The following is a 20,250-nucleotide window of genomic DNA, read 5'->3' as shown; positions in this document are numbered from 1 at the left end:
GGCAGACAACCAATGACCACTCTATGTGCCAGTTGAGTGAGGACATGTTTGGCTCTCCTTTCCCCACCAGTTCTATGTTAGAAGCCACAACAAAAATTAGAGAAAGCCAGTGGCTAATGCCTGTAATCTCAGCACTTGGGAAGCTGAAGCATGAAGATAACTTGATACCCAGGCTACAGTGGGCTATGGTTGTGCCACTGCACTCCACCCTGGGTGACAGAGCAAGACCCTGTCTCTACCAAAATACAAAAAAAGAAGAAGAAGAAGAAGAAAATGAGGAAAACTGTCAGTGCAGTCCTGCCTACTTGGACACAATGGCTGAAGAGGTGTGGGGACTCAGGTTCTCTGTGGTGGTTGCTGCAAAGGTGCTGGGTCAGGGCCTTGCCAGAGTCAGATGCAAAAAAGCCCAGGGCTGTTATTCCCTCCTGAATGATCTTCAGTTGAACCAACAGGTTTTACAGATAAAGTTTATTCAGTGTCTTTGTAGCAACAACAACAGCTCTAGTTATGCTAAAATTGTAATAACTATTATTTTTATATTTCTGATAATAATTATTACTACTAGTACCACTAGTAAAAATCTCAGGAATAGTTCCTACACCGAACCAGTCACCCCCAAGGTCCCACACCCCATCAAGCACTGAGGATCCATCTCAGTTGTCACTTTCCAGCTGTCATCACCTGCCCCAGCCCTACCACCTGCTCCTTCACCCCCATTGTACCAAGTCCCTAAAGCTGGAACTTTAGGGGTACTGGTGGTTTCTCACATTGTGATACACCCTGAGCTTGCAAGTTCTTACACAAGGATGACATTCAACTCTGCCATGGTCACTGGTTTGGCAGACTTGAAGGCCTGGGCCACCTGTTGTTGATGTTCCTAGACAGAAATGGGATGACTTGTGCACAAGTCACATTCAATTTCTTGGTGATTTCAGCCTGTTTGTGCATTTCAGTGTTTAATCCATATGACATTTCATAATACATCACATCGTGCCTCCCAATTTCTGTGTTTTCACTTACCAGTTTCTCACATTCTATTTGAAGGTGGTGATACTGCACCTGCAGGAACTGGAATGTCTCCTTAATCTGGTCCAGGGGCTCCAGGATAGTGAGCTTGAAGTGCTGCCCTGAAGCTTGGTGTCTGGTGTCAATGGAAAAGAAGCAAAATTCTGTCAAATAATTTAAAGAGGTTTATTGTGAGCCAAATTTCAGACCATGGCCCAAGCAATGCCCAAGAAGCCTTTAGAAAGTGGACTGGCCATGGTTGGGTTACACTTCCATTTTATTCATTTCAGGAAGACAAGGATTAAAGGTAAATCATATATCAATATGTGGAAGGCATACATTTGCTTGGCATGAAAAGGTGGGACATCTCCAAGGAGGGGTGGTTACACGTTATAGGTTTGTTTAAAGACTCTGTGACTTGTAATTGGCTAAAGAAATGAAGTTTCCTATAAAGTCTTGGAATGTTTTAAGTGAAGTTAAGGAAGTGTGCTATTCAGAGACAAGCTACCTATTTGTTGTATAATTTGAGAATCTGCAGGTTTGTCTTACATATCCTTAGGCCTGATAATGAGTAACAAAAGATCTCTCCAAGAAGGGAGGGGGCCATGATAAGGCACCTCTGACCTCCCCTCTCATGGCTAGTAACTGAAGTTTAGGTTATCCCCTTTGGCGAGAGGGGGTCCATTCCGTTAGCCTGGGTGGGGAAGCCTTAAGATTTTATTTTATTTCACACTCCCCATGTCTGCTTGGCTCCCGTCTTGGGTGAACAAATCAGGGCAGGCTGTTCCCCTTTGCTCTTCTCTGGGTTCACTTCCTCTCTAGGTTTTTGGTGTGGTAGCCCAGGCTAACCAGATAAACAAAGCGGGCACTTTTGGGGGAATTCTGCAGGTCATGACTTCACCTTCCCCCAAGTGTTGGTTGACTCTCTGGAGGCAGTTGGAAGCAAGGGTGAGACCACCATTTAGGTTCCAGGCAGGGATCGAGGGATAAGGTGGAGGGGGAGCAATACACTGGGAAGCAGCTTGGCAGGCCTCCTGTGACCAGTGCTTTGTTTTCCCCACGGTTGCACAAACTATCTGGACAAACCAGGGCTGCTCCACAGAGTACAATCCTGCAGGCACCCTCTTTTCCTCTGGCCTAGGGCATGTCATGGCTCCCTGCCCAGCATGCATGCACCTGGAACTGCAGGCCTGGCCATTCGGGACCCCTCCTCCAAGCTACATTCTTTCTTGGTCTCTTTTTTTCCTTCCTCTGAGTCTTTGAAAAGGGCACTCCAGCCCACTATAGAGTTCTCTCGGTACTTCAGTGCCTGCAGGCTTCTGGTCACCAGGGACACCTAACATCACGGTAGGTGGCATGGGTCCCACCCCACATTGCTGCTAGGGGCTGGCCCAATCACTTCCTGGAGGATGTGGGTCACAGGCAACCCACTGCTGCTGTGATTCCTGCTCTTGCAGCCCTGGCTCCCACAGGCTTCTAGTGCTGGTTGTATTAACACCCAGATGCATACTTTGTTACCTTCTTAACTAGTGCCCTCCCTGCCCTGCCCTGCAAGGGATGAGGACATCAGCCAGAAGCCAGACAATAGCCTGTGTATAATTCACAATAACTCATCAGTACAGTGTAAGGATGCAATGAAAGAGTATAATATAAAGTAAATTTTTAAAAATCAAAATACAATTACTCAATAAAAAAATATAATGGGAAATGTGCAGTCTATATAAACAAAATAATAAAGCATTTCTGAAATATATGAATGAAGATTTAAAGAAATGGAGAGTCATAACTTGTTGTTGGATAGAAACTAAAGTAGATAGACTAAAGATGGCTCCTGTAAGTCTAAAATGGAGTCAGTCTTGCTCTAACTATTAGTAAAAGTTCAGAAAGTTCCAAGAGGAGGGAGAAGGGACTGGAGGAGGCCTGTTCTCAAAAAGCATAGAGAGGTCCTGTTCCAGGAAAAGTTCCTTGTCCCTCAATGTACCTTTCCATTGTTCACTTGATTAATGACTAACCACAAAGTTCTGCTTCTGTGATTGCTTACTTGCATAGCTGCCAGCCCCTAAGGTATAAGAAAACCACAAAGGCTTTGTTTATGGCTGCTTCTCCCTCCTTTCATGGAGTGCTGACAGCCCCTGTGCAGGTATCAATAAACTAATTTGGCTGATTGGATTCTGGTGTCTGAATCCCCTTGATCCACTGGTTACAACATTTGGAGGCCTCAGCGAGATCAACTGCTGAGCAGACCCAGATCGGAGGAGTCTTGGCTCCTCCTGGGCAAATTCTATCGGGGCAGGCCCTAGTCGCTGCAGGGGAGGCCATGGAGAGACGTTCCTCCGCCCCACTGTAAACTGGGGACCCCATTGATCAGTGGAGCCGCGACAAGGGACGTCTCTTGGTGAGTAGGTGTCTGTATAGAGTTTTCTGGGGGCTGGACCGGCTGGACGCAGCACTAGGGCCACCTCTGGTATCCTTGTGAGATGTCACTAAGGATACCCAGGTCAGGATAAGATAGTGGATATCCCAGGGTGTTGGGGAGAGGAATAGTTTAACCTCTGTATGCATGTGTGAGTGAAAGCAACTCAGTGACTGCTTGCAGCCACTGAGTCTGTGGCCCCACGGCTTTGGCTACAGGGTCTGAGTGGGTCCTAACCTACGGTTCTGTGGTGGCAGCATACGGCATAACAGCGATGCACTCCCCGTGATAGGGAGTGACCGGGCTGGGCTTTGTATGGGTTTGCATTAGCCAAGATGCACCTAAGTTCCCACGAGGGACGCAGCCAGGTGGACACCTGAAAGAAAAAACTCCCCCTCCTTTGTCTGTCTTGTGGCTCCATTCAAGTTGGGAAAGGGAAGGACAACAACATAAATGGGGACTTGTCTCCCCAGGGGCCAGTACTGTGTTGTTTTTACTGTGAGAAAAAGAAAAAGTGGTTGGGAGCCTCCGAGTCGGAGCCACCTAAACATATGACAAATCCACCACCATCTTCTCCTTTGCTGACCCGGACAGGACTTTGGGACTCCCCTCTCTGTGGGTCCTGGTGGATCCCTTCCTAGAACTAACTTCTAAATTCTCTCCCACTTTCGGCTGGCCTTTTCACTTTCAGGATGGGACAGGGTCCATTGGCTCAGAAAACCCCCTTGGGGCCAGGCACGGTGGCTCACACCTGTAATCCCAGCACTCTGGGAGGCCGAGGCAGGTGGACTGCTCGAGGTCAGGAGTTTGAAACCAGCCTGAGCAAGAGTGAGACCCCATCTCTACCATAAATAGAAAGAAATTAATTCGCCAACAAATATATATAGAAAAAATTAGCCAGGCATGGTGGTGCATGGCTGTAGTCCCAGTTGCTTGGGAGGCTGAGGCAGGAGGATTACTTGAGCCCAGGAGTTTGAGGTTGCTGTGAGCTAGGCTGACACCATGGCACTCACTCTAGCCTAGGCAACAGTGAGACTCTGTCTCAAAAAAAAAAAAAAAAGAAAAGAAAACCCCCTTGGGTTGTCTCCTGAAAAACTTCTCTGACTTTTCCAGGCGAGCCAGGGATTATGATGCCGGGGCAACACCCCACTCTTAGGATTTTATGTGAATTAGAGTGGCCTTCTTTTAGCACTCACTGGCCACCAGAGGGCTTCTTCAACTTATCGGGTGGTCTACAGTAACCCAGGTCACCCAGACCTTCTTCCCTATATAGATGTCTGGATTCACATAGCTACTGAAAGACCCCAATACCTAAGTAAGTGTGCTGACGTCAAACCCTCTCAAGTCTTATTGGCAGGCACTTCCATCCAGACCCCAGGGAGCAGACGTAGAACATCTCCGTTCCCTGATAAGTCTCTAAAGATGTGGTGGGATCCTCCTCCCTCACCTCAAACCGGTCCCCTGTCTTCCAATCCCAGAGTGAAGACCCCCTGTGTGATCCAGGGCGACCTCCGCCTTATGCTCCCTCTGAGGCCACACAAGACAGGGGAGATGAGCAGGATGGGAGAGGGGGTCGGGCCCTAGAATTAGTCAGGGGACAAGAGGCTCAGGGTGAGAGAGAAGCAACCCCTGACCTACGCTATAGCCCAACAAAAACACGTGGATGGGGACACCAACCCCCTTTGCCAGACTCATCAGGGGACCCCAGGCTATCTTACCACTGCGCCAGATGGCCCCTCTGCCCGGGAGTGACTGCCCTTTTATGCTTTATGCCCCATTCTCTACCAGTGATTTGTATAACTGGAAGGCCCCAAACCCTCCATTTCCCTAGAAACCACAGGGTCTCATTTCCCTCTTGGAAATGGTGTTTCACACCCACCAACCCATATGGGATGACTGCCAGCAGCTCCTCCAGATTTTCCTCACATCCGAAGAATGCGAGTGCATAAATTGGGAGGTGACAAAAGCTATTCTTGGCCCAGATGGGCATCCAGCATCCGATGCAGACTTCATAGACACTCGCTTCCCCAACCATAGACCAGACTAGGACCCTAACACTGATCAAGGTAGGGGGTTGCTGACCCAATATCACTAGACTCTGTTGCTGGGCCTCTGTGGAGCAGCCAGGAAGCTCACAAATATGTCTAAGGTTAGTGGATTGGCTCAGGGAAGTGGGGAAAGTCCGGCCACCTTCTTAGAGCGATTGTTCAAGTCTTACCAGATTTATGCCGCCATGGACCCAGAGGCCCCTAAAAACAATAGAGCTATTAATGTTGCCTTTTTGTCCCAGTTGCCCCAGACATCAGGAGGAAGTTGCAAAAATTAGATGGGTTTGAAGGGAAAAATCTCAGTGAGTTAGTGGAAAAATAGCTCAAGAGTTCTTCAATAACAAGGACTCAGCTGAGGTAGCAGCCTCTAAAAAGATAGCAAGAGTTGTCATTGCCACACTGCAGGAAACAAGGCCACCCTGAAGACAGGGAGGCCCCGCTCCAGGAAGCTGCAAAACTCCCTCAGGAGGACACTCCCGTAGAGGAAAAATGTTAGCCCCCGACCAATGTTCAGTCTGGAAGCAATTCGGGCATTGGAAAAATGAGTGCCCCAGCAGGGGGAAGCCAAAGGAGAGGCCTGCCCAGGTCCTCCTGGAAAGTGCCCAATGAAGAGGTTGGGGCTCCTACCCTCTTGGCCCCTGGGAGCCCATGATAACCTTGAAGGTAGGGGGCCGGCCTGTGGACTTTTTAGTTGACATGGGAGTTACTTTCTCCGTCCTAAAAGAGGCCGTGGGACCGCTAACCACAACCAAGACTCCCACAGAGGGGGCAATGGGGCAGCCCAAGATGTATCCATGGACTACTGCCAGGCCCACAGATTTAGGAAAAGGGGTCATCACACACTCCTTTCTAGTTATGCCAGACTGCCCATACCCACTGCTTGGGAGAGATCTGCTAGAAAAGTTGCATGCCACTATCTCCTTCAGTTTGGAAGGAACCACTCTGTCTCTTCCTGAGACCCCGCAGTGCATCCTGTACCCAACCCCCTTGTCTGAGGAATATGTCCTATTTGAAGAGGAAGCCTCACAGGCTTCAGGAAGCTCTGCCTTGTTGGCACAATGGAGGACTCAAGTCCTGGGCGTATGGGCTAAAACAAATCCCCCAAGCTTGGAAAAGCATTAACCACCCATAGTAGTGCAACTCTGTAGTACAGCAAGCCCAGTGTGAGTACGCCAGTACTCTATTTCTTTGGACACCCAACAAGGCATAGCAGTGCACATCAAGCACCTGAGGGAGGCAGGATATTAATCCCCTGTCAGTCGGCCTGGAAAACCCCACTGTTACCAGTTAAAAAGCCTGGAACTAATGACTATCGGCCAGTATAGGACCTAGGGGGGGGGTAAACCAGAGAGTGGAAACTATCCACCCCATGGTACCCAACCCCTACAATCTGCTGAGCCTCATTCCCTTTGACCTGGTGGTCTACACCGTCTTAGACTTTAAAGATGATTTCTTCTCCTTGCTTCTCTCCCCACTGAATCAGCCAATTTTTGCATTCGAATGGACAGACCCTGAAGGAGGTTATTCAGGGCAGTTAACCTGTACACGCCTTCCCCATGTGTTCAAAAACTCACCAACCCTCTTTGATGAGGCCTTATGTAGGGATCTACAGGGGTACCGGGAAAGACACCCCGAGGTCACTTTGCTACAGTATGTCGATGACCTGCTGATAGCTACTGAAACTGAGGAGGAATGCCAGCACGCCTCCTTGAGTCTCCTGCAAGAGTTAGAAAGGTTGGGCTATAGGGTGTCAGCAAAAAAGGCTCAACTCTGCACCAAGATGTCAACATACCTGGGATATGAGTTGACTGGGGGTCATCAAGCCCTCTCTCAGAGCAGAATCCGAGCCATATTGCAGATACCAGTACCCACCAACAAAAGGCAAGTCAGAGAGTTCTTAGGGGCGGTGGGATATTGCCATCTGTGGATTCCAGGGTTTTCAGACTTAGCCAAGCCCCTATACTTTAGTACTGGGGGCAAGGACCCATCCTTGGTGTGGAAAGAAAAAGAACAACAAGCCTTTGAGGCGCTAAAAGCAGCTCTCACTGCTGCACCAGCTCTGGCACTACTAGATGTCACAAAGCCGTTGCAGCTGTTCGTATCTGAGGCCCCAGGAATAGCCAAAGGGGTTCTAACCCAAACACTGGGACTGTGGTGGCAACCAATAGCCTACTTATCCAAACGGCTGGCCCCCACAGCCTCTGGGTGGCTGGGATGTATGTGAGCTGTTGTGGCTACAGCCCTTTTAGTAAAAGAGGGAAAGAAACTAACTCTGGGACAGGACTTACAGGTTGGTGGGGCACACACAGTAGAAACTCTACTGCGAAGCCCTCCTGATCAGTGGATTTCTAACGCTCGTATCACCCAGTATCAAGTCCTCCTGCTGGACCCCCAGCGGGTGAGTTTCTCACACACCACGGCCCTTAACCCAGCCACCCTTCTACCTGATGATGACCTCACCTTGCCAGTGCATGAATGTAAACAGGTTCTAGAAGCCTTATCTAGCCTAAGGCGGGACCTCCGAGATGAGCCCTTGCCAAACTCTGACCTGCAACTCTTCACAGATGGGAACAGTTTCATCTTGGATGGAGTGTGAGTGGTGGAAGCGGTGGTCACCACCATGACTGAGGTACTATGGGCACAGGCATTAGGGCATGACACTTCAGCTCAAAGGGCAGAGCTACTAGCTGTGACCCAGGCTTGAAGGCTGGCCAAAGGAAACACTGTCAATATCTACACAGACAGCTGATATGCATTCGCAACAACACACGTACACAGAGCTCTGTACCAGGCATGGGGACTCCTAACCTCAGGGGTCAAAAAAATTAAAAAAAAGCAAAAATCCTGGCCCTGTTAGAGGCCATTTGGCTCCCAAAAGCAGTAGCAATTGTCCATTGCCAGGGCCACCAAAAAGATAAATCAGACATAACTAAGGGCAATACCTTTGCTGACCAGAGTGCCAAGAAAGCAGCCCAAAGCCCAGTAGGGCCTATCAATGTTTTGCCTGTCTTGCCTGAAAGAATCCTGCCCCCCAAACCAACTTACTCCCACAAGAAGCAAAGGGTAGGGGCTGAGATAAATTATGTCCAAGGAGAAAATGGATGGATAAAGACCCAGCTGGAAGAATATTCCTTCCTGAGGCAGTAGGGCAGGAGCTTTTGCAACACCTTCATCAGGGATCTCACCTAGGAGCTCAAAACTTCAGCAGCTTGTGCCCAGGCATTTTATCCTCACAAATCTGGCTGGGATAACAAAGGACATTGCTAGTTGTTGTGTAACCTGTGTAAAAGTGAATAAAACTAAGACCCCCCAATACATTGGACAACGCCAAAGGGGACAAAGCCCTGGAAACAATGGGAGCTCGAGTTCACTAAAATAAAACCAGGAAAGTATGGGTACAGGTACCTCCTTATATTAGTGGATACTTTTTCAGGCTGGACTGAAGCTTTACCTACTAAAAAGAAAACAGCACAGGTAGTGGCTAAGTTCCTACTCACTGAGATAATCCCCTGATTCAGCCTCCCTCTAGCATTGGGGTCCAACAATGGCCTGGTGTTTACTACCCAGATCTCCAAAACAGTAGCCAAGGCATTAAAAATTACTTAAAAGTTGCATTGTGCATATAGGACTCAGAGTTCCTGGCAGGTTAAAAGAATAAATAGGACCATTAAAAAAAAAAAAAAACTTTGAACAAATTGCATTTAGAGATTGGCAAAAATTGGGTTAGCCTACTCCTCTTTGCCCTACTGCAAACCCGCTGTACTCCCTACAGGGCGGGAATCACCCCCTTTAAAATCATGTACCTAGTTCCCCTGCCAATATTGCCAAAATTAAGGCAAGAGGCACTGGCCTCCATAAGTAACCATAACCTTATTAGCTCTTTACAGGCCTTCCAGCATCTCCGATCGGACCTCCAAAAAGCTGTCTGGGCCCAGCAGGACACAAGGCCTCTCCCTCCTGGTCTGGATCCGCTTCACCATTTGGAGCCCAGTGATTGGGTGTGGATTAAGAGACACAACCTAGACTCCCTCAAAGCTCGGTGGGACAGACCATACCCTGTGATCCTCACTACTCCCACAGCTGTCAAGGTTGTGGGGAAAGAAGACCTGGGTCCACTATACGCAAGTGAAAAGGGCCCAAGATAGCCAGATACCAAAAACATGGAAAATAGAACGCACAGGCGTGTGTTCTAAAGGTACGTTTGTTCCGACACTCTCCATAGTCCTCCTCTTGCTCCTAGCAGCAACTCCCCTGGGTTGGACCAGTCAGACTTGGGGCACATCCCACTATATGTCCCCATATACCTGGATTTTGTTGCACATGGAGGATGGACAGGAGATTGCCTGGACAAACGCTACCAATCAGCAACCCTTTTTTGTGGTTGATCTGTGTGACTTCATGGGCCCAAACCTCCCTAACCAAGTACAGTGGTGGAAATCGTTCACGGGAGGCTATGGGGTGAGGCCACTGGTGCAGGCATCACATTGCAAAGATCACAATCTAAACAATATACAGGTCTACGCATGCCCAGCCAATGCTATAGGCTGTGGAGGAGCCACATATTACTACTGTAAGCACTGGGCTTGTGAAACTATAGCCCCCTGGAAAAACGCTGACGCCAAAAACCATATTAAAATTTGGTATGACTTCAGTTTTTGTTCCAACAACCCTAGTATCTGCCCTCACAGGCCCCTTAATTCTTCTTCTCCTAGGGCTTACTTGTGGCCCCCTCATAATTAACCCTATCATGGCATTTGTGCAAAACCAGGTGCAAGCAGTCAAGCTGTTGGTCTTAAGCACCCAATACCAAACATTACCTGACACAGATCACCTTGTAGAATCAAGAATTTGATTAGCTAGTAAGACCAGTGGAGAATAAAGTAGATAGACAAAAGATGGCTCCTGTAAATCTAAAATGGAATCAGTCTTGCTCTAACTATTAGTTAAAGTTCCTGGAGGAAGTTCCCAGAGGAGGAAGGGAGTCAAGGAGGCCTGTTCCCAAAAAGAATAGATGGGTCCTGTTCCAGGAAAAGTTCTTTGTCCCAGGAAAAGTTCCTTGTCCCTCAATGTACCTTTCCATTGTTCTCTTGATTAACGACTATCCACAAAGTTCTGCTTTTGTGATTGCTCCCTTGCATAGCTGCCAGCCCCTAAGGTATAAGAAAACCACAAAGGCTTTGTTCATGGCTGCTTCTCCCTCCTTGCATGGAGTGGTGACAGCCCCTGTGCAGGTATCAATAAACTAATTTGGCTGATTGGATTCTGGTGTCCAAGTCACCTTGATCCACTGGTTTACAACAAAACAAAATCAATAATATAAAGACGTCCTTTATCCTTAAGCTAACTTCAACATTTATTGGATCTCATAATAGATTCTGTCACATTTTTAAAGCCAGCAATGATTTTGCAAATTGCACATGGAAAAACAAACATATAAGGATAGCCAAAATTCCTGAGGAAAACACACAATGAGGATTTTTGCTCCCATAAGATATTAAAACACATTAAAATGTTCTATATTTCAAGCAGTGTGGTGTTGAGGATAGTAGACAAACAGATTAGGACAGCAGAAAATCCCCAAACCTACCAAAGTGTATAAGAAAAGTTAAGAAATAAAAAAATGCAACCTTTACTGAATCTGAAATTTTAAAATGTTTGTCATCATACAGATTCCAATTTCGAATACAAAATACATTATTCATAATTGGATATAACCTTTTTTTTGGGGGAGGGGACAAAGTCTTTCTCTGTGACCCCTGTCTAGATTGCTCTGGCATCAGCGGGGCTCACAGCAACCTCCAACTCCTGGGGTCAAGGGATCCTCCTGCCTCAGCCTCCTGATTAGCTGGGACTACATGTATGCATCACCATGCCTGGCTAATTTTTTTTTTTTATTTTTAGTTGTTTGGCTAATTTATTTATTTATTTATTTATTTATTTATTTATTTATTTATTTATTTATTTATTTAGAGACAGAGTCTCACTCTGTTGTCCAGGCTAGAGTGAGTGCCGTGGCATCAGCCTAGCTCACAGCAACCTCAATCTCCTGGGCTCAAGCAATCCTCCTGCCTCAGCCTCCTGAGTAGCTGGGACTACAGGCATGCGCCACCACGCCCGGCTAATTTTTTCTATATATGTTAGTTGGCCAATTAATTTCTTTCTATTTTTTTTAGTAGAGACGGGGGTCTCACTCTTGCTCAGGCTGGTTTCGAACTCCTGACTTAGAGCGACCTCCCGCCTCGGCCTCCCAGAGAGCTAGGATTACAGGTGTGAGCCACCGCGCCTGGCTATTTTTATTTTTTTAGTAGAGACAAGGGTCTCCCACTTGCTCAGTGTGGCCTTGAACTCCTGAGATGAGTGCTATGGTTACGGGCGTGAGCCACCATGCCTGGCTTGGATATAACCTACATACAAGGTTAAATGCAAATGTGCTGCAGGTACCAACAGGTCCCAGAGCAGGCAGAAAGCCCTGGTTGCCGCCATTAGTAGGTGGATCCCATTATATGCCAATCAGGGCATGAAGGGGTGTGGCCTAGAGTCCGAGCCAATCAGAAATCCTGGAATGGGAACTCTCCAATCAGGCACCCAGTGGAAGGGCGGGACTTCCGGGACCTGCGGGAGGGGGGAGGGGGAATGGGAGGGGCCTTTGTCTCCTGCCTGTCCTCCACGCTCCTTTTTGTCTTCAGTGCTCCTTCTTCTTTGCTTTGGGAAAGTCAGGTAACCCTCAGCCTTTGTCACCCTCTGAACTGCGGGTTCTGAAACATCTGCAAGAAGGATCCCAGGGCACCACGGAAGTTGGAAAATGGTGAGTGTGTGGGGCCGGCTGTGCCAGGGTATTTGAAACCCAGTGGAACTGGCTGGGGCAGGACCCCGGCTTCCCGCCAGACCCGGAGTCTGCGGACAAGGGACTCATTAGGCCGGCTCGGCCCTCAGTCCCCTGCGGCTTAGAGCAGGTTTGGGCCGCAGCTGGAACCAGGGGCGCCCTGTCTCATCCTCCCAGGCATCTGTGGCCCAGTGGGAGTCGTCTGGGTAGTTCTGTGATGCAGCCCTGCGTCTCCACTACATTGTGGGGTGACTACAGGGTCATCAGGGAGGAATTTAAGCTGGGCTGCAGGGTTCATGCATGGGAGAATCTGTAGCCCCTGGGGTCCCCACCACTCCACTCTCATGTTAAAAGTTAAACTAAGGCACCGCTTAAAAAGGTGACAGTATTTATTAAAGCAAACTGTCATTTATGGTTCTGAGAGCAGTCATCTATGGTTTGTTTTTGAGATTCATCAGGAGGGCTTAAATCAAAGACTTTCAAAAAGTCCAGGAGACAGCAAACCAAATTCAACAATTCAGTGGTTATAGTTGTGTAGTCTTTATGTCATCATAAAAAGGAGTCATATAAAAGTAGATTTCAGAAAAACTCTATTTATATATTGCATTTTTAAAACTAATTTTTTTTTTGAGACAAGAGTCTCACTTTGTTGCCCAGGCTACATTGAGTGCTGTAGTGTCAGCCTGGCTCACAGCAATGTCAAACTCCTGGGCTCATGCAGTCCTCCTGCCTCAGTCTCCCAAGTAGCTGGTACTAACGGCATGCGTCACTATGTCCGGATAATTTTTTCTATATATATTAGTTGGCCAATTAATTTCTTTCTATTTATAGTAGAGATCCGCCCCCCTGGGCCTCCCAGAGTGCTGGGATTACATGCCTGAGTCACCACACCCGGCCTGCCAGTGATTTTTAATAGAATGTCAGGACTTTGCTTTGGCAAGTATACCCAACAATTGAAATAGAAACAAATTTTTGTTCCATTTTGGTTGCAGAAAAATGAATAGGTTTCCACAAGGAAGTGTGGGCCAAAAATTAGTGAGTGACAAAGAGTCACTACACACCTATTTCTTCTTCTTTTCCTTTTTTTTAGGGTTGAGGATTTGTGAAAGTGGATCACTCTGTTTTGTGTCCTGTTATCTGGATATTGGAGTTTAAGGATAAAGTCTATGAGATGGGATTTGGCAACTCTTAGAAGAGTTCACATGCCATTGTTTCCTAAATGATTTGTTATAATGAAAAAATAATTAAATGACCTACTTATTGTCTAAAAGAGATACTTTTGGTTTTCCTTTAGAAATATGAAATTTAAGGGCCTTACAATTTCTGTGATATTATGATAGATATATTTTGGTTTTTTATGCATGATTTCTGGCTCTCAGCTCCTGTAGACTTTGTTATTTTCTAAATGTCTATAGCAATAACAATATCTTTTTGTTAAAATATTTGGCCTTTCTTTCTTGGTTCCTGAAGTAGTTCCTGAATGGTAAAGGTGAAAGGCAATCTTTTGTTATTTATAATTAGCCTATCAAACACTTCTGAGCTAATGTTATTAAGGCAGTTTTTATAAAACTGCCAGAAATCACTGGGTGGGAGGCTGGTTGCCAGGGAAACCTGCCATTTGTTTCCAGGGATGGAATTTTCAGTCCCATTCCCAGCCTTTGGGTAGCAGGGAGGGGCTGAAGGTTAATTGGATTGTAAATAACTTATATGGGCAAACTAATTATGCTTATAAATCAAGCTTCTATAAAAATCCCAAAGGACAGGGTTTGGAGAACTTCCAGATAGCTGAACAGGTGGTGGTTCCTGGAAGTGGGGAGCCTGTCAAGGGCTTGAATCTGTGCACCCCTTCTTCCCCATACTTTGCCTTATGTATCTCCTGACCTGGATTTTTGTTTATATCTTTCAAGATATCCTTTGTGATAAATCAGTAAATATAATAAGTATTTTCCTGAGCTTTGTGAGCTGGTCTGGGAAATGAATCAAATATACAGAGGAGGTCATGGAACTCCAACTTGAGGCTGGTCTATCAGAAGATTTGGATTCCTGGACATGCAAGTGGTGTCTGAAAGGGGGGATAGTTTTGGGGGTTGAATCCTAAACCTGTGTGATTTGACACTATCTTCAGTCAAATAGTATCAGATTGAGCTGTATTTGAGGACAGTTAGCTGTAAAAGTGATTGCTTGTTTGTTATTAGGGAGAAATTTGTACACATTTGGTCCTATAAATCTTCTGTGTTGGTTGTTGTCCTGTGAGAGCAGAGGAAAAACACTGTGGTCTGAGTATTTTCCCTTCTGAATTGTCCTCCCTTCTATAAACCTGAGTTTATAGAAGTTTTGCTGAGTTTAAGAAACTGAGTTTAAGAAATTTTGCTAGATTCTTCAAACACTGGGTATTCTTTTATTTACAATGAAATGAGTAACCCTGAATGAGAAGCAGAGGCATGGAACCAGGGCCTCCAAGCTTACCCCAATCTTCAGCCTGTAAAAGGAGGTCATTGAATGCCCAGTGAGTTTTTCCTAAGGGACCTAACTCTTAGGTGTTCTAGCCTACTCATGTCTGCCAGGGAAGGAGCTCTTTATAGTGAAAGAAGCTACAGACCCCTGGAAAACTGGGAACAAGGACACATTGGAAGGTTTGGTTGGTTTAGGGATGGAAAACTGTGTGATACCCCTTTTGGGAGTGCATCTGTTATTGTCCTGGGACTGTTTTTAGACATTGGCAAATACAACCATTTCAGATTTTTTTTTTTTTTGAGACAAAGTCTCACTTTTGTTGCCCTGGCTAGAGTGAGTGCCATGGCGTCAGTCTAGCTCACAGCAACCTCAATCTCCTGGGCTCAAGCGATCCTCCTGCCTCAGCCTCCCAAGTAGCTGGGACTACAGGCATGCACCACCATGCCCGGCTAATTTTTTGTATATATATTTTTAGTTGGTCAATTAATTTCTTTCTATTTTTAGTAGAGACGGGGTCTCGCTCAGGCTGGTTTTGAACTCCCGACCTCGAGCAATCCGCCCGCCTCTGCCTCCCAGAGTGCTAGGATTACAGGCTTGAGCCACCGCGCCTGGCCCCATTTCAGATTTAGGTGAGAAGTGTCTTTATTGTGAAGGAGTATTGCGACTGTGGGAAGCACCAAATATAAGATCTGCAAGCATCTCAAAGTTTAGGCAAAAAGGGGCTTCCTTTTATAGGAAAGAGAAAATGAGATTAGAAACAGCATTTCAGGGAGATGTCAGGATGTCAGCTGGCACAAGTAGATGGTAAATCAGAGAATGAATTACCCTGAAGTCAGACTATTCTTAGGAGGGGCAGAGAGTGGGGTTATATACTGGCTAATGCTGAGGGAGGATGACAGTTCAGGGGCCTGGCAAAAGGAGAGTAACTTAGCTCACATATGGTTAGCAAGTATTTAGTTTACACTAGTGAATACAGAATTGTTCTTCTAATTGTTTGTGAAGCAAAAATGGGATTTTTTAGGGTCTGTGTCTGGTTTTGTGATAGGTAAAATAGGGAGCATCATCTAAGTCATAACATAAAAGGTGTTTCTTTGCAGTGAGCTGCTCTTAATGAACAAAAAGGATGGGAGATTTCTTTAATCAGTCACAGCTATTTACCAGCATTAGTTTCTAGTGCCGTCTTGCCCCACCACTTTGTCTTGCTCTGCACATTTCTTCCATTTGGCCATTCCTGCGTGTACCAATTCTAATAAACTGTAAAATGTAATTAAAATGTTTTGCTGTGTTCTATGAGTAGTTATATTGAATTAGTGGAGCTGAGAAGGGAGTTATGGGAATGCTCAATATATAGGCAGTTTAGAAGTGTAAATACTAAAGAAACATTGATCTTCAAATTAGCAGCACAAGGATTGGTCAACAATACCTGACCTGATTCCCTTCACAAGATTAGAGATATTTTTAAGGTTTGTTTGTTTTTTATTTCAAAATATTATGGGGGTACAAATTTTAAGGTTTCAAATAATGCCCTTTCCCCCCTCTCCCCACAAGTGTGAGTTTCCAGCATGACCATCCCCCAGATGGTGCACATCTCACTCATTATGTATGTATATGCCCACCTCCCTCCCCCCTCCCACCTGCCCAATACCCCATTACTGTAGTTCCTATGTGTCCAATTAGGTGCTGCTCAGTTAATACCAGTTTGCTGGTGAGTATATGTGATGCTTGTTTTTCCATTCTTGGGATACTTCACTTAGTAGTATGGGTTCCAGCTCTAAGCAGGAAAATACAAGATGTTCTATATCACCATTGTTTCCTATAGCTGAATAGTACTCCATGGTATACATATACCACATTTTATTAATCCACTCTTGGATTGATGGGCACTTGGGCAAGTTTACACAGCCTTACAATTATGAATTGTGCTGCTATAAACATTCGAGTGCAGGTGTCTTTTTGGGAAAGTTTCATTGGATCTTTTGGGTAGATGTCCAGTAATGGGATTGCTGGATCAAATGGTAGATCCACTTGTATCACTTTAAGGTATCTCCATATTGCTTCCCACAGAGGTTGAACTAGTTTGCAGTCCCACTAGCAGTGTAGGAGTGTTCCTATCTCTCCACATCCACACTAGCATTTATTGTTTGGGGACTTTTTAATAAAGGCCATTTTCACTGGAGTTAAGTGATATCTCATTGTGGTTTTGATTTGCATTTCCCTAATGATTAGAGATGTTGAGCATTTTTTTTTCATATGTTTGTTGGCCATTCTTCTGTCTTCTTTAGAAAAGTTTCTTGTGTTTTGTAAGGGCAGGTCAGTATGGTCCATATTCTCACTGCTGCAGCAAAAATTGCTGGTGACTTTGGCAGGACAGAAAAGCTGTGGGCAGGAAAGGAAAAAAACCTCAAATTTTGATCTATATGTAGGAGATCATTGCTTCTGTCTCCTGTGATAAAGGACAGGGAAGTGTGAATTTTTCTGCACATGGTCGTTTTGCTGTGGGTGAGGTGGTAGCAGGGGAAATGTTGTGCGAACACCTTTAGATGCATATTCTCAAGATACATGTGTGATCTTTCCAGATAATCTTAACTAAGAAGGTATTTCTCGAAGGAGGAAGAGAAAGAAATGGCTGGTTCTCCTGGGAATGTGTCCCAGGTCAAGGGCTATGTTCACTTTTCCTCTTGTTATATCTTGTGTACAGACTTTGCATTGTTGTTCCTACCTAACGCCTTCATTTCAAACACTTTTTTCCCTCTTTTTCTTAATGATAGTCAAAGAGCTCTAAAAAATTATTCTCCCCCTATATGCCAGAGCCTTCTCTCCATCCATGCTTATGCACCATGAACAATTGTCACCATAAATTTAAAATTTGCAATATTGAAAATATTCCCTTTGTTGCTGTTAAACATCTTGGAGGCAGAATCTTGGATGCCCAAGATTACTATTGGAGATGAGTTCAATCCCCAGGATATCAGTGAAGAAGGGGTACATGTACGGTTTTTATGTTCTATCTAGATGCTCCATCAGTTCTGTGCAGAAAGAGATTAGTGGAATACACATTAATTGATCAGATAACTTAGAAAGTTCTGAGAAAAAGAATAATTAGAAGACACTAGCTCTCTGGGATACTAAAGAAAGACTGTTTAAATACATTATTTGAGATGACAGAACATGAGAGATAACTGTAGCTTGAACTTTGCATAAAACTGATGTTCATGATTAGATTCAGATGATAATTTACTATTTTTTTTTTGGCCAAAAATATCAAAATATCACAGCAGTGGTGGTATGTGTGTGTGCATTGATACCTGATAGTAATTTGTTGTATTATAGTTGGTATTAATTTTATTCACTTGGTTAATGTGTTCTCTATCATTTTTCTAGTATAGAGTTAATTATTTTCCTGTCAATTATGAAGTACCTTGTGAAGATTTACTTAGTGATGAGCATAAACCATCACAGTTTATGTGGAAGCTCTTCTTTTATATTAGATTCCATTTGCATATTACTTGCTCTGGAAAATAAAGTCTCTCATCTTTGTTTTCTGGAACCGTGAACTCAGATGAAGCCAGGCTCTGCTGCTTACTGAATGTTTGAAAAATATTCCCTTTCCACCAGAAGCAATGATGTCACTGCTGAGTTTGTTAGAAATTCAGAAACTCAGGCTTCACTCCAGATTTTTGAAATAAAAAAATTTGTATTTTAGGATTATTTCTAGTTTGTTGTTGTACGTATTAAAGTCTTTGCAAAATTTAAGAAGCATTAATACCTTCTAAGTCAACATGATTTTTCTATCTGAAAAATATACACAACTTATCCTGTATGATCTAAATATAGTACTCACAAATATAAATGTCTATGTTGGTGACTGGAATTTTATTCCTTATCCAGAAAATTATAATATCTACATGAGATTTGTGGACCTTATGTCATCCTCTCTCTCCAGAGTTACATAATATATTAGAGAATATTTTTGTGTTAAAATTTGTCTGCTTGAATAATTCCAGTTATTCATATGATTCAGAACCAGTTGTCTTCACTCCATTATTTCACCAGCTGTGAGATTAAGAATTCTCTACATGACCACTTGGTGAATATGTGTTTTTTTTGTTTTCTTTTGTTTTGTTTCAGGGACTGTTGACATTCAGGGATGTGGCCATAGAATTCTCTCTGGAGGAGTGGGCATGTCTTGACAGTGCTCAGCAGAAGTTGTATAGAGATGTGATGTTTGAGAACTACAGACATTTGGTGTTCATGGGTAAAGATCATTTCAATACACAATTTTTATTTCATACTACAGATTTTATATTCTAACTTTGTAGAATTTTTCCGGGATTTTCTTCTTTGCATGATGGAAGTTAAGATGTTTGTTTTCAAGGAAAAATTTGTTGGTATAGGAAAGAAAATCTTCAATCTGTTTTATCTTGACATGAATCTTTCCCTTTCTTGAACTGATCTGTACCCTTCACTCTTCGTCAGTGGTAATTCCAAAACATTAGTGGCATAAGATGCTAATGCTCACATCTTAAATTCCAATTTCCATAACCAATATTTGATTCCACAGTATTGGGTAATGGAGCTAAGGACCCCCAAATTTTAAATACTTTCTAAATATTCTAAAGTGTCTGTTAGAAATTAGTATTTTGGGATTTTTTTAAGAATCTTTCTATATTGTTCCCCTTTCTCTACTGAGCACAGTACTCAATTGGTAATGGAAGAATCCCAAAAATATGTTAACATTTTTCAAATAAAACAGGTCTTGCTGCCTCTAAGCCAGACCTGATCACCTGTCTGGAGCAAGGAAAAGAGCCTTGGAATGTGAAGACGAAGAAGACAGTAGCCAAAAACTCAGGTAGGTGGGAGTGAATCAAGCAGATGACACATATTAGAAGTTCAAAGGTCAAGGAAGAAACCAGACCTTAAAAAGTGCTTTGGAAAACTCTGCTTCAATGGAAATTGGATCTGGGAAGCCTGGGTTTCTTTCTCTTAATCTTTGATAGAGGCTTCCCTGTCCCTTATTCTTAAATTATCTAAGGACTTTATTTTCTTTATTGTTCTTTTAAGGTGAGAGTGAGAACAAAAGCCCTACTCTTGGTTTATAATGGACTGCAGGTACTGACTGCGTTCCATTACATTACAGGACATGGAAATATGTGTGTATATTTGAGAAAATCTATGGTAAAGAATTTTTTTTGAGACCGAATCTCACTCTCTCAACCTGGATAGAGTGCAATGGCATTGTGGTAGCTCACTGAATCCTCAAACTCTTGGGCTCAAGTGATCCTCCTGCTCTGTATCCTGAGTAGCTGACACTATAGGCATGTGCCAAAGTCCCTGGCTGATTTTTCTATTTTTAGTAAAGATGGTGTCTTGCTATTGCTCTGACTGGTCTTGAACTCCTGAGCTCAAGCGATCCTCCCCCTTTGCCCTCCCAGAGCACTAGGATTACAAGCACGAGCCACCACACCAGTCTGCAAACCATCTTTTAATTGCTCTGCATTTATTGCATC

At 44.5% G+C, this 20,250-nt stretch overlaps 1 protein-coding gene across 1 annotated transcript; it reads left to right on the top strand.

Moving 5' to 3' along the window:
- The first annotated feature begins 12,121 nt into the window (after positions 1-12,121).
- On the top strand, positions 12,122-19,606 carry LOC142865709 (KRAB domain-containing protein 5-like). Its single transcript, XM_075998900.1, has 3 exons — positions 12,122-12,271; positions 18,872-18,998; positions 19,497-19,606. Exons 1-3 carry the CDS (start codon positions 12,269-12,271, stop codon positions 19,604-19,606), a joined length of 240 nt encoding a protein of 79 aa, XP_075855015.1. The 5' UTR covers positions 12,122-12,268.
- Positions 19,607-20,250: the final 644 nt, after the last annotated feature.

Source organism: Microcebus murinus, chromosome 31 (genome assembly GCF_040939455.1).
Source record: "Microcebus murinus isolate Inina chromosome 31, M.murinus_Inina_mat1.0, whole genome shotgun sequence".
NCBI lineage: Eukaryota > Metazoa > Chordata > Mammalia > Primates > Cheirogaleidae > Microcebus > Microcebus murinus.
Note: the sequence above shows the minus strand (reverse complement) of the source record. Positions and strands in the feature narration are given on the sequence as shown.